At 35.1% G+C, this 13,633-nt stretch overlaps 1 protein-coding gene across 3 annotated transcripts in view; it reads left to right on the top strand.

Annotated features, from left to right (window-relative positions):
• The window catches only part of LOC149775327 (uncharacterized), a 44,775-nt gene that overhangs the window by 14,165 nt on the left and 16,977 nt on the right, over positions 1-13,633 (top strand). For all 3 annotated transcript variants that reach the window (XM_089943673.1, XM_089943674.1, XM_089943672.1), the window contains exons 8-18: positions 716-928; positions 1,139-1,389; positions 2,368-2,562; positions 3,146-3,195; positions 5,341-5,519; positions 6,603-6,672; positions 7,794-7,992; positions 9,190-9,347; positions 10,276-10,405; positions 11,010-11,543; positions 12,514-12,639. In XM_089943673.1, coding sequence (XP_089799799.1) covers positions 716-928; positions 1,139-1,389; positions 2,368-2,562; positions 3,146-3,195; positions 5,341-5,519; positions 6,603-6,672; positions 7,794-7,992; positions 9,190-9,347; positions 10,276-10,405; positions 11,010-11,543; positions 12,514-12,639 — 2,105 coding nt within the window. The remainder of the gene's footprint in view (positions 1-715; positions 929-1,138; positions 1,390-2,367; positions 2,563-3,145; positions 3,196-5,340; positions 5,520-6,602; positions 6,673-7,793; positions 7,993-9,189; positions 9,348-10,275; positions 10,406-11,009; positions 11,544-12,513; positions 12,640-13,633) is intronic.

The following is a 13,633-nucleotide window of genomic DNA, read 5'->3' on the forward strand; positions in this document are numbered from 1 at the left end:
ATAATTTTTTTCTCAGAAATGGATGTCATTTCAGTCAACTAATTGCTTCTTGCAACACCACGAAGCCATGCACATATGCTGTTTGTTTTTGTTTTTTTTAAATTTAAATTGTTGCCTCATAATATGAACATGTGATTGACTTTGATGATTAGTAGTATACGTAAATTAATTGATTTATAAGTTCAGGTGAGAATCTTTTATCAACCACCACACTTCTTGGTGCTTGGTGGTTTGTGCAGTTTAAAGAACAAACTGTTGGCTATTGTTTGAGCAATGATTATACCTGGAATGCTTTGAAGACAAAGATTTAATGGCACAGATCATTAATGATTAGATTAACACTTATGAGTTGTCATCTTTCTGAGTTCTCAAAAGGCTCACCCACTGATTCAGATACTCGTATTTCTGATTGTGTTTATTTTGGCCAAAACTTAAAGAAATTGGGGAAATTAAACTATTTGAGCCATGTCATAATTGTGGTATATTCAAAAGTGTTATCTTCCCCAGACTGGTAATGAACTCTTTATGTGCATTATTTCTCGTATTCAGAAAATATTTATATATATATACCCCACCCCATCCTTGAAAATTGGGGAGCCATGCCATGATCATGTATTAGAATTTACGTAACAGAGGATGCTAATGTGGGGTCACACTGAATCATCATGAAGTAGAGTTAACACTATCTCTTATGATTTCTTTTTATATGGATTAGAACACCTTTGGAGAAAAAGGACACTGAGGAATATAGGAGGAAAGAAGAACAAGCATTAAGGATTGCAAAAGAAATAGAAAGTAGTGAGTCCTACAATAGACGTATATCACTCGAGAATGGGGAAGGGGATGAAGAAATGATATACAGTGCTGTTGTTCGAGAGAATAACAGTAGTCCATCATCACAAAGTGGAACAGGAGGAGGAGGGGGAAAGTAAGTTTCTCTAGTTGTCTGGTTCTCAGATATATTGGCTGCATAACTGAGAAAACTAATTTACTTGTAGAGTTTAAAATATTTGATTTATTTCAAGTGTCACTGGGAAGAACAAATGATCAACTGAGGGTGGATCTTTCGAATTACTTAGTTAACTTTGACAGAAAAAATAATGATTGTGGTACATTATATATTGCTTCCTCATTCTAGATATGTACCACCAGCACGCAGAAATCAAACTGGTCCTAACAGGCATCAACGTGGATATTACCCTAGAAATTCACCAACAAATCAATCGTTTGCACCCCAGCAGCACCAGCACCATCATCCACAGCAACAAAGACAGCAGCAGCAGAAGCCGCAGCAAGGTCAGCAACAACAGTCTCAACATAGGCCACCAATACAAATGTCCTCACCATCAGGTCAAACACCACTTCACTTGGAAGCAAAAGTTAATGGAGGTGAGGAATTAGCACATAAGATGAACAATGTAAATTTTGCAGATTAGTGTGACTTGGAGCTTATGGCTTCATAATGTGGCATAAGTTGGGCCAAAAAGATAATAACTTTCATGCAGAAGGATTTAGTATTTTATTATTCTTTTAGCTTTGCTGGCCAAAGGCCAAGTAATATACAGGTTTAGCCCTGTGTCCATCTTCCATCTGTCAACATCTCCATCCATCCATTATCAGTTTTGTATCTACACTCCTCGATAACTTGCTTTATGGGTGTGATTGTTGATTTGTGTGTCCTGAGGTAGTGGCCATTGTGCCTGAAGTGAAGAAGTGGTTTCAGAACAATAATGTTCACATACCTGAAGCAAACTTTAGGGATGACTTGCACTTGTGGTGTGTTTGGGGGGGTGGGGATTTATTTTAGGTTTAAAAGTTCAAAGGTAAGGGCCACAAAGTGAAGGGAGATAACAGTAATTTGCATCACAGTCCAGGACCAAACAATTTTGTTAGGGATGGGAATATGCATATTTGTTTTGAGTCATGGTCACTATGACTGAAAGAAAAATGGTTTCTGCACAAAAATTTAAGTCTTATACATATACTTTGAATACTTTGACCAATGATGGGTAAGATAGAAACCATTTTAGGTTGTAGTGCTCAAGAAGCCAATGGTAAGGTCACTGACATGAAAAAAGGTGATTTTTGAACTTTAGTTCTGAACCATGTACCTTGGCCAAAGTTTGTGGGGGCATCCATTTGAGGTAGGGAACAGCTTTTGATTTTGGAGACAAAAAGTTGTAAATAAGGCTTAATTTGGCTTAAAGGGAAATGGGATCTTGACAACTTTAGTTGGATAATAAAGAAATCTATACATTCTGGCATTGTGTATCACTGTTATCTCATAATTACTGTCATCATTACCATCAAAATAGCCACCATGCTCATTGTTGTTACTATCGTCATCATCTCTGCCCTATTTTGTAGTAGAGGAAAGAAAGCAAGAGTTAGTCACAGCCGACAAAACTAGTCCAGTTCAAGAGCAATCCACAAAGCCTAACAGTCCCAAAACCTCCACATCCACTGCAACCTCGACTTCAGGATCAGAACTTAACAAGGTGGAATCCACAAATACCTCTCCTGTGCAGAGCAAGTCGGAGGTTAGGAAAACTCCTACAAAAGGTACAGTTCATGGAGTGCATTGAATTTGTTATCAATTCTGTAATTTTGTCAGGGTGGAAGTAAAAACAAATATTCGCTTTGACTTAAATGAAAGATAAGTTTATTGGTTGGAAAGCTAAGTGAATACATCAGTATTGTCTGTGTAATTCCTGTTTGGTGATTGTTTTAATGTTAATGCTTTTTTGTTATACTGCTTGTCAGGACATGTGTCATGCACATGGAAGTTGCCATTATGCCATACAGGATAGAAAATATTCTTTGTGATATAATTGAATATAATATGTAGATGTGCACAACGGTTTCAGAATTTGATCTATTGTGGGACTAGAACATTTAGCATGCAGTATATATTTATAAGGATGTGGTAACTGATTGTGGCATAGGGATAGTTCTGTTTTGCTTCAGATTTCTTGTGACATTTGTTAAAAATAAGGAATATTATGAAGAGTATAAAACATTGTTGGATACCATACAATAATTACATTTGATTTCAGTATTTGATGCTTTTGATGGAAATTCAAAAGCTATTACTGAGTAGCTTCTTAGCTACTATGCATATGTATTTTTTTCTCTCCATTTTCAGGCAGAGACGCACAGATCAAAGAACTTAAAGAATTTAGTCATAAATTTAAGGTATGCTTTTCTGTAAGCCATGTTGTGAAACCTGACAGGTTCAATGCCTCCACGTAAATGAGTTATTTAATGTAGTATTTGTGGTGGTATGCTCAGTTTCACTTGTCTTCTTGGCAAAGTGAATGCCTCTATTTAATGAGGTATGGAATGTAATTGTGGTGGATCTATTCTTTCAAAGTTGTCTGTAAGAAAAAATTATCTGGAAAATGATATGCAATTGAAATTTCCAGGACTTGATGTCAATAGGAAGTTTTGCCAGGACCAAACACCTGTATGGCAGAAACTGATAAGCTACAAATTACCGAAAAAGACTTTACAGAAAATACTCGCACACGGATTTATCTCACGTGAAATTTTTCGCTCGTTTTATTTACAAAAAATCGTGATGTTTTGGTTCGGCTGCGTGATTCGTGAACAGGCTCAGTAGCAAGGTTTGATCTTTTGCCAGAAAGTCAATTACATTCACAAATGGGGAATTTTTCAAATAACATCAAGCATTGGGATAGTCACTAATGTACCATTCATGGTGCTATTGTAGGTAATTCCTCTGGGAACATTTGGAAACCTGTTGTAAGGCATTAACCTTGTCTAATCATGATAAAAGTTGCAGGGTGTATAGTCAGTCTGCATCTTCATCCATGTGGTAAAGTAACTTGTATCAAAACATTTCATACAACCCTTTTATGAGGAAAACTATGCAAGAACTTAAGTCATTTATAATTTACAAACGCAGCTATTGTTTATGAAGGAAACATCTTAAATTTGCATTTTATTCCAAGACTGATTCTAAAATTGTATTATGTGTGTTCTTTATTGTGCCTAGCAATTTAAAATAATGATCTTTGCACCAGAATAAACCAAGGTGGTCAAGTTTGCCTTTGATTTTGGAAGACCGTTGAGTTGTGGCCTAACATTTGCATTATTTTTTTTTGTGTATAAGCATGCAGTTTTATGCCCCTGCTGTGAATATAGCATATGTATTTAATGTAGTTTACATGCATACATAAAAATGTGTATACATTTGTATGTATATCCATCAAACGATGGTATCTTTACAAGGTTGGTCTTTCAACTTTGCAGATTGCTGACTTGTGGTCAACATGTACTTGTGCTTCTTTTATCGGACTTTCCTGTTTGTAGCTATGTCCCTTTTTGGTACACTGTATGATACTTGTATGTTCAACTAGTCTCAAGCTTTCACTCAAAATCTGGCAGATGTTAACAAGGTCTGTGAAGAACTGCAAATTTATGGGTAAATTTTCTCTTTCATTTGAAATAAAAGAGGAATTTTCTGATAAGAGATTAAAGATAAGTAGGGCTTCAGAATATATGTGAATGTTGTGCATTTTTGTTGTTTTTTATATATGGGATTCTGCCAATAAGCCTTTGGTATGCCATCTGCTCTTGACTAAGAATAGTGTTGCAACGAATTGGCACTTTCCAGTATTTAGATCTATTTGAAAAAAGTAAAGGCTATATAAAGGGACAAAACTCAAATCTGATCCCATGAGAAATTATTAGACGAGTGTCTAACTTCTTGAAATTGACATCTTTTGTGTAGTACTTGAACCATAATTTCAGTAGATAATAAATACAAAAGGTAATTGCTTACATATTTTATCAAATTGTTTTTAAACAATTTTAATATATCTTTCAAGAGAAAAACTGAGAAAGGATTGAAACTTTTTGAGATTAATATAATTTGAAGTAGATATTGGTATTTGTTTATGATCATAGAGTGGAACACGATTATCAATATCTCATAATTTATGTTCACCCCTTTAATCCTTTTAAAGTCATATTGTCAGAGCCCTCCAAACCATCAGTATAATTTTGACTAAGAAATTAGCATTGTAATCTTGAATCCTTGAATAGACTATATTGTTGGCACAAGGACATTCTTTTTCACAGTTATTACATATTTGTGAACTTTGTATTTATTCATTCTTTGTACAGTTAAGCAAAAACCACATGAAGTTGACAGTGAAATAACTTGGTATGCTCATTTCTTAGATTTATATGCAATTATTGCAATTTATTTAAATTTTAAAATTTGGGAATGGCACTATTTTGATCTGCGGTAGGGACATATAATCATTTTATGAACACAAAATGTAGTTTTATTTTTATTTTTGTTGTGTACAGCTAGGGGAGGATAGAGAAAAAGCTGAGAAGGAGATGGGAAGGAAAGTTGAAGAGGAGGAACATTCAGAGGGTACTGGAGGGGAGGAGAAAAAGATGGAGAATACATCCCCTGTTTCTGACCTTAAGGAAAAAGAGAATGAAAAATCTGAAGTTGAAAATGCATCAAAGAAATATGATGAGTAAGCATCTTTTGATGGAATGCATATATTAGGATCTTTCCTTTAAAAAGAATGAAGAGGTGGATGTCATATTGGCATTATTAATTAGTTTTGTTAGCCAGTTAATTGATTTATTGACTTACAGTGATTAAACCAAATGGTTTAAATATATTATACATATTAGCCAAATATTACATCTTTTTATTATGTAATATATTATTTCAATTCTGTATTTCTTTTAGGACAATAGGGTTAAAAAAAATCACTCTTTCTGCTTGTATTTTCAAGTTGTTTGCTCAGCTGGTTTCATGGTTTTGTTAGTAATATTTATATAACCAATTTTTGTTCTCACCTGCTACCAGAATAGAAATACTATTTGAAAAACCACAATCAAGATCTGTTATGTTATGGCTATAAATATACCAAACTAACTTACACTATAAAATGCCACACTAAAACTTTTAACAGTATGCCTGAAATTATTTTAAAAATCTTTATGACACACTCACACACATTTTAATCTAAATTGTGAGTCATGAAAATAAGTAGTATATATATATATATTAGAAAACCAATTAACTTGAAATTTTGAAACAAATTATAATAAAGTCTGTTTTTCCAACAGCTGACCATTGTTCATTATTGTTGTTACCATTTCTTTCATAAACACACTTTTATGATCTTTTTTGCAAGTGGTAGTGTGTTTGCCTTAACCTTGTCTATCCATCCATTGACTGTTAAGTTTTATATTTAGTTTCCTTGATCTTGGGATTGCACAGTTTACTGTAAGATGTGGGATCAATCAGTAAAGCAGTGTTGCATCCAGATTGGTATTTCATGTGGGTTATAATTGAATTTGTTCTTTGCCAATGTAAAATAACAGAATTAATAATGGTTTGTGGTTCATGTAATGAATAAACTTGTTAATTAGTTTACCCTTGTTATATATATGGCATGAAACTTGTAGCTTGTTATTGGTTCAGCTAGTTAAATTGATCAGCTTGATTAAAGAAGTTATCTCTTAAGGAAATGTACATAGGTAACACACCTAGCCAGACAAAATTCAGTAATGTTAGCTGTTAAATTTTTCTCACATTTTTTCAGAATATTGAAGAGCTCCAACTTAAATCCTATGGCAAAAGATTTCATTTACCAACCCAAAACCTACCAGTCGGTGAGTGAGCTTTATTTTCTTTACACAGGATTAATTTTTATCTTGCCTGCAAAGTGTAGTTGAGACATTGGTATTACTTCTTTATGACATAATGTTTTCTGTACATGAATGTAGTTTAAGACTGCATACTTTATCCAAATTGTAAGGTCATTGAGACTGATTAGTCTGTAATCTCTAAGGTCAGCAATTTCCTACTAGTACTTTTGTAGATGATTGTTATCACTGTGGGGGCAAAGAACGTTCATTATATTGTTGCATTTAGATGTTCCTTCACTTAGCTCAGTTTCTCGGATGCTGTTGTATGTAGTCATACAAATCATGTGTATATTCATATTAGATGGTACTACTAACCACAGACACATGTAAGATGCACTGACCTATCATGTGTATATTCATATTAGATGGTACTACTAACCACAGACACATGTAAGATGCAGTGACCTATACTTTTCAGACTGGTTCCATTTCTCTGCAACTGTTATATATACAGTGAAGAAACCTCTTGGGTACATTCACTCTGAGTAATATAGCTGCATCCCATACTTTTTTATACTCCACTGTAATTTAAACTCTCCAGCACTTTTGTTGGATAGTCCCTATTATGAAACTTCATCACAATTTTTTAAATCACTATTCACACTCACAAAAAGTAGGTTACGGTATCCTGCTGTTGACCTTGCTGAGGAATATGCCCAGGTGGTTCATGCATGTAGCAGAATTTGTTTTGCTTACACTAAGAAACAATATGTACAAAAATTTAAAAAATTATTATTGAATTTCTTTCCAACACTGACATTCTGTTATGCTTGATTAGGTAGGTTGTTTTTAATTTTACAGCAAGTAGAACATCATTGCCTTCTTAGCTTGGTCAAATTTCCTAAGTTTGCCTTATATGATTTCTAAAATTTCAAACAAGTTTGACTATTTGTTGCATGGTTATAATGTCATATTCTGTAAATCAACAGCTAATGTACATTATTTGTACTTCGATTTAAAAAGCAGATTGCTTTCATTACAATTTTCCCCATCATGTTGATCAAAATGGATTGTTTATATTTCCATGTTTTACAAATGGACTGTTTATAATACCATATTTTACCACAAGCAATTTATTATTTCAGAAACAGCCTGCCCAGATTCCAACCCCTCCCCGCCCTCAGACTCAGAGTCCTATTATACAACCAATACCCATGCAAGTTCAGGCACAACCAGTATATCCTAGTCCAGGACAGCCATTTATGGTACCCCCCAATATAATGCCAGCTATCCCACAGCAGGCCCCTAGTCAACAACAAGGCTTCAGGCCTCAACCAAAGAGAGGTAAGTATCTTGATTGTTTCTTCTGTAAGCAAATGTGGCAAATTGTCTCTTTTAAACAGAATAGGTTGATAAATGCTGGTTATTGTTGTCAGTATTGTTTGTGACAGTTTGCTTTCTTTTAAGTGGTTGTAATCATGTCACACACTGAAGATCAGAACAATATATTTTTTTATTTATTTAAAGAATATGTTTCAAATGCAGAACTAGCATTGCCAACTTTAGTGGAGTTTCTGTTTATTTTATTGCAGAAAATCCATGCTGCAATTGTGTGAAAACAATATGCAGGTTCCATTTCCAGTATGTGCATTATGCTTTATTCATCTGACTGATAGATACAGAGTACAAATAATTACTAGTCACATGGGAAAATAGTAGCATAGCAGCATGTGTAGCTTATTTCCTGTTAAGAGTAGAGTGCCTTGCCTTAGAACATGCAGACCAAGGCTGATCTGATGGTTGGATTCAAACCAACATCCTTTTGGTTGTTAGTCTGGCACGATAATCACTGAGCCATTGCTTAGTTCAAGTTCCATGCCACTGTATTTCGAAAAGAATTCCATTATGTTTTTAGACAGTATTTGCAATAACTAATTTGGTAAAATTCTTATGCATTCATTTTGCAACATGATGATGCTGAATAAAGGTTCCTTCAACAGGATTTTCTTGACCTAGAGAGGATTCAGTTGTTAAATTTTTTACAGATTTTGCAAAATTTTGTCTGAAAGCATACAGACATCGAAGCCCTTCATTGGTGATTTGCCATTAAGTACAGGATACCAAATACAAAAATAAGTGTAAGCTTTCGTTTTCATCACATGCAGTCAAAAGGATTGAAAGAAAATTCACATAGAAAGCATCCTAGTGACCTAGATTTTTGCCATCTTCTCTTGCACTTGGCTGTTAGGCAGATGTCAGGTAAATGATCTCAAGTCCACTTGGGCCTCATGTAGAATTTTGGTTTATTTTAATTGACTAACAAATGCAGAACTACTAAAAACATGAAGCAAATACCAGCAAACAAATGATTTTTATAGATATCAAAATCCTGTGCTCGAGCTGCACATGCCGTTCTGATGTTTGAGCATAAATTTCATGTCTAACCAGATAAAACTTGCCTAATCATCTTATAAACACAAAAGAATACAGTTTTGTCATATTGATAGGATTTAAATTTGTTTGGGACCTTTCTGTTTCCAGCAGTGGTATCGGTTCAGCCACCACGAGCAGATCTGACTGCTGCAGCAGCCCAGGCAGCAACTGGTCAGCCCTTACTTGCACAAACCCCACATCACAACATTGTCTACTTTCAACAAGGGATTCCTGGACCACAGCCTACAGGCTATCAGATGGGGCAGGTAAGAATTCTTTGTAATACGTAGTCCAATATGTAAGAAAATTCTATTTCTTTTCATTAGGGCTCTACACTGAGATGCAGGAGCCATACATTTGTTGCCTTTTCTATTGGTCTGTCCTCACATATCTTGAAACCATGATAGCTCAACAGTCATTGCAGACAATTTGATGCCATTTGGTAGGTGAGATGAGTTGTCTGCTTGTTGTTCTTCATTATACTTAAGCAAATGCATGTAACCCTCATAACAATAGAGCTAATCAACTTAATTTGCAATATACATTGTCTTTTAGACCTAGATGAACCTTTTTTGTCTCTTCAGATCCATTTTGAATAGAGTTGTGGTCCTTGACAGTTAACTTCATATCTTCATAACAGACCATATCTTCATATGGGGTGTTATTTGTATCTGGAGAAAGGCAAGAACAAAGAACCACACGATATAGTTTGAATTTATATTTATGGGCAATTTATGGGCATTCATTTTCATGGGTTTGTGAAATATACTAGAACTGATCAGTAGAATATCAAATCTAGTTGAAATCAAACAAGTTTTAATGAATTATACATTATAATCTTTGGCATCTCTCAGCATAAATTACGGTTATATTTTTGTAAAAAAAGTACTTTATTGATAATTTTTCCCAATGCAATTTTAAAACAAGTATTCAGACATTTAAGAGACGATCCCCCCCCCCCAGTTTTCTTGATGTCTCGCGAGGATGGCATCATTTCATATTGTTATGGAGGTTCTTTGATAACTTGTGCCCTCGCTTAGTGCAGCCTATATTTTTGGACACCGTTGTTTGCAAGTTATCAAGACAGCTGTTATTGGCACACTTATACTCTTCTTGCTGTACTGCAAAATACCATAACCATTGAAGAAGAATAAAATACCTCTCTTTGATCATTCAGGATAACTTTTTTTTCAGGTAATGTCAATGCCTGCGACAAACCCATCAGGGCATGTACCACGGTATGCACCTATGGTACCTGCATCTCACCAGCAGGGGAATATGGACCCATCCTCCCAGCCCCCAGCAGGGACTGGCCATGTCTTCAGTAAGTTACTGTTCTTATGTCATGACCAAATATTGTTCACATAAACTGGATCATGAAAATATTTTTAGATGTGTGATAAACCCTGTACAGCAAATCTGGGAGATCACTTCAGCCTTTAATGTGTAACATTACATTAAGATTACATTTTACTGATTGTAGATCTTATTGTTAGAGCTGAACAATTATTAGATGCAAAATAACTTTAAAAAATCTTTGCAACAGATATATAAAGACCCTTATTTTCAGTACTGGCATAAATGAAAAATAAGCAAACTATCTCTCAGCATGATCACCATGATGGCTGTCTTGAAAATATTATCTACTTTTCCCAAATGCATTGTAAGTGATACAAGCAGCTTGACAGTTTATGTGAAAATTGCTTTACCTAAAAAAGTACAGAAAATGTATTAAACCAGTTAAAATTTATAGTTGATAATAAACATATCATTGATCTTTAAATATGAGTTGATTCCTACAACATGTCAAGTTTGTGTTGACATTTTTGTGTTAATGTTTTTTGCACATCCTATATAGTATAGTTTTTCAGACTTGGCAGTATTCTGTCGTACCATTGTTTGATAATTTACATTCCTTTGTGCCACAGTGCCAAGTCAGCATGGACCAGGGGCTGTACCAGCTCATTTAAATCATCCAGCACATCTAAATCACACAGGAGGACTCATGACGCATCATCCAGGAGTAGGACCACATCAGGGTCAGCATGGTGGTCAGATGAACCCACAGACTGGTGGCCATCACCCTGCAGCAAGTCCAGTCCACAGTGCTGGACCAACTCAACAGCAGCCTCCACAAGTCCATCCACCAAGTTCTGGAACACCACAACCTGTAGGTGGCTACCCACAAGGAGGCTTGCACCCCCACCCACCATTACAGCCAAGTCCACATAACCCAGCTTCACCTCAGAGTGTGCAACACATGCAGTACCACTTCGCCCCGGGTGGTCAATTATTACAGGGGGGACCACACCTATCTGTAACGCAGACATACAGTTTACCCCATGGTCCCTCACCACATATGGCTCACCACCAGTTAATAATGATGCCCCAGCCTCCCCATGGACAATTGCAGCATCATCACATGCAGCAAGCAACCCAGTTCCAGGGACACCACATGACTGGTAAGCTTAGTAATTATCTCGCCTTTCCACCAACATGAACATCACGAATAAATGTCACATTTTGTTCAGTCAACAAAGCATTTGATTAGTCCTTTTGAAATTAGGGGTTCTGAATTTACATGCTACACATTTTAGTAACCATTTTTTATAATATTGTGATAACAAAATTTGTTGCACACAATAATAAATATAAATTAAAAAAAGTCAGTATCTAAACATTGGATTCTAACCAGAAGACTAGTGACCATCTTGAAATTTCATAGCACTGCTTTACCAGAATCTGCTCATATCAACACGAGGTTTTCACCAAAGTACCTTTTGTGATAATTCGTTGATTATAGATGAAAATAGTTCCAAACTGACAGTTAACATAGCCATCTTGAAAATCATGTTATTGCTAATCCTTCTGAAGTCATATTGACATAATCATGTCCAACTCATTATCATAAAACATAAAATCGTAGTATGTTGACACGTTTCATTAAAAAATGTTTGAAAAATCATAAAGTTATTATGATCTAAAGTTGTATATATGACAGCAGCAGGATAGATGATGGACATCAGAAAAGAAGCTGCCAGTGCTTCTGCAAATCATGTGATATTATTTAGCAGTTCATAGGTATTTTACCATCCCTTTTTAATACCTTTTCATCATTTTTCATTAACATACAACATTTACATCCCCCGTTGATCGGGAAGCTTTATTTTTCACCGTTACCATCTTACAGTTTTAATTTCAACTATTTTTGTTTTAATATCGCTGGTCGATATGAGACTTATCATAATATTTAAAAGATTATACATATAACATTTTGTTTGGCGCTAAGTAGCCTTACAGTGCTGATGCGCCGTTAAAAATAAAATCAATCAATCAATCAATCAATCATAGGTATTGGCATTAGTATGTGTTTGAATTAGTATGTTAATTATAAGGTTTACCCATCTATGTTTTTCTGTTCTCTTTCCATAGGACCGGGTCCAGTACACAGTCAGCCACAGATGATTCAGACAGCAAGTGTTCATCAGGCCATGCATACACAGAACCATGCCCAGGGTCACCCACCTGCACATCAACTTCATCATTTTGTTCCTCCAGGTAAGTGATTGATGAACAGAGAAACTTGGCGACCTATCATGGACACAGTGATTTCTAATTATTTACAGCATTGAGAAACTCTAATAATTTCAGGGCTGCTCTGTAATTGATTAAAACAGAAGATTCATGTTTGTGCAAACTACTGATTGGTTGGAATATAAATGTAAATTTTTGGGTTGTATTTTGTTTGAACAGAATTTCATGTTTCTTCAGTTTTTCTTGAAAGGTGAAAATTCATTCTTACAGTGATTGCTGGCTGGTCAGTGTTTTTTTTTTCCGTAGCTCTTTTGGTTAATTATTCATAACAGTGGGATCATACTTTTATTAATTTTATTAATACAGGGTCTTGGTTGTGCTATTTGCTAATTAGTTAAAACAGAATCTCTCTATTCTTGTTTGTGCTTTTGTTTGATTGGTGAAAATAGAACCTCATGATTCAAAGTATTGTTGATTAGGCACATCATAGAAAACTTTTAATTTCTTGGTTGCTTTGTCGTACATTTGTAAGAACAGAATATCACTAGATTATACTATTAGCTGATTCATGTTTTAATTGAGACATTCTCCCAGTTCTTTCTTCTGTTATTTTGCTGGTTAGTAAAAAGAGAAACCATGGAATGTTAATATGTTTGTCAGATGATTCAAGCTTATGTTTTGTTACCTGTATTCTAGATAAGAAGTAATAATTCAGACAAACGATGCAGCAAAATTACCCATGCATGAATGTGCATCAGGCCTACAGACCATATGATTTTATGTTATGGTGTAATGAAACAACTCATAATCTGGAGATTGGCTTGTCCAAGTTTGGTAATGTTTTGGAGGCGGGGTTTAGACTCAGTTGATTTGATCAGGGTACGAAGCTAACTTGAAAGGGTGTACCTTGGATGCTTTAATCCATGCATGATCATACAAAGCACATGCATGATCAAGTATTTGCATAGTCTGGAAGCATCATACAGGAAAATGTAATGGTGCTGGGACAGTCACCTAA

This window comes from Sinohyriopsis cumingii, chromosome 19, assembly GCF_028554795.1.
Source record: "Sinohyriopsis cumingii isolate HCF-2022 chromosome 19, ASM2855479v2, whole genome shotgun sequence".
Taxonomy (NCBI): domain Eukaryota; kingdom Metazoa; phylum Mollusca; class Bivalvia; order Unionida; family Unionidae; genus Sinohyriopsis; species Sinohyriopsis cumingii.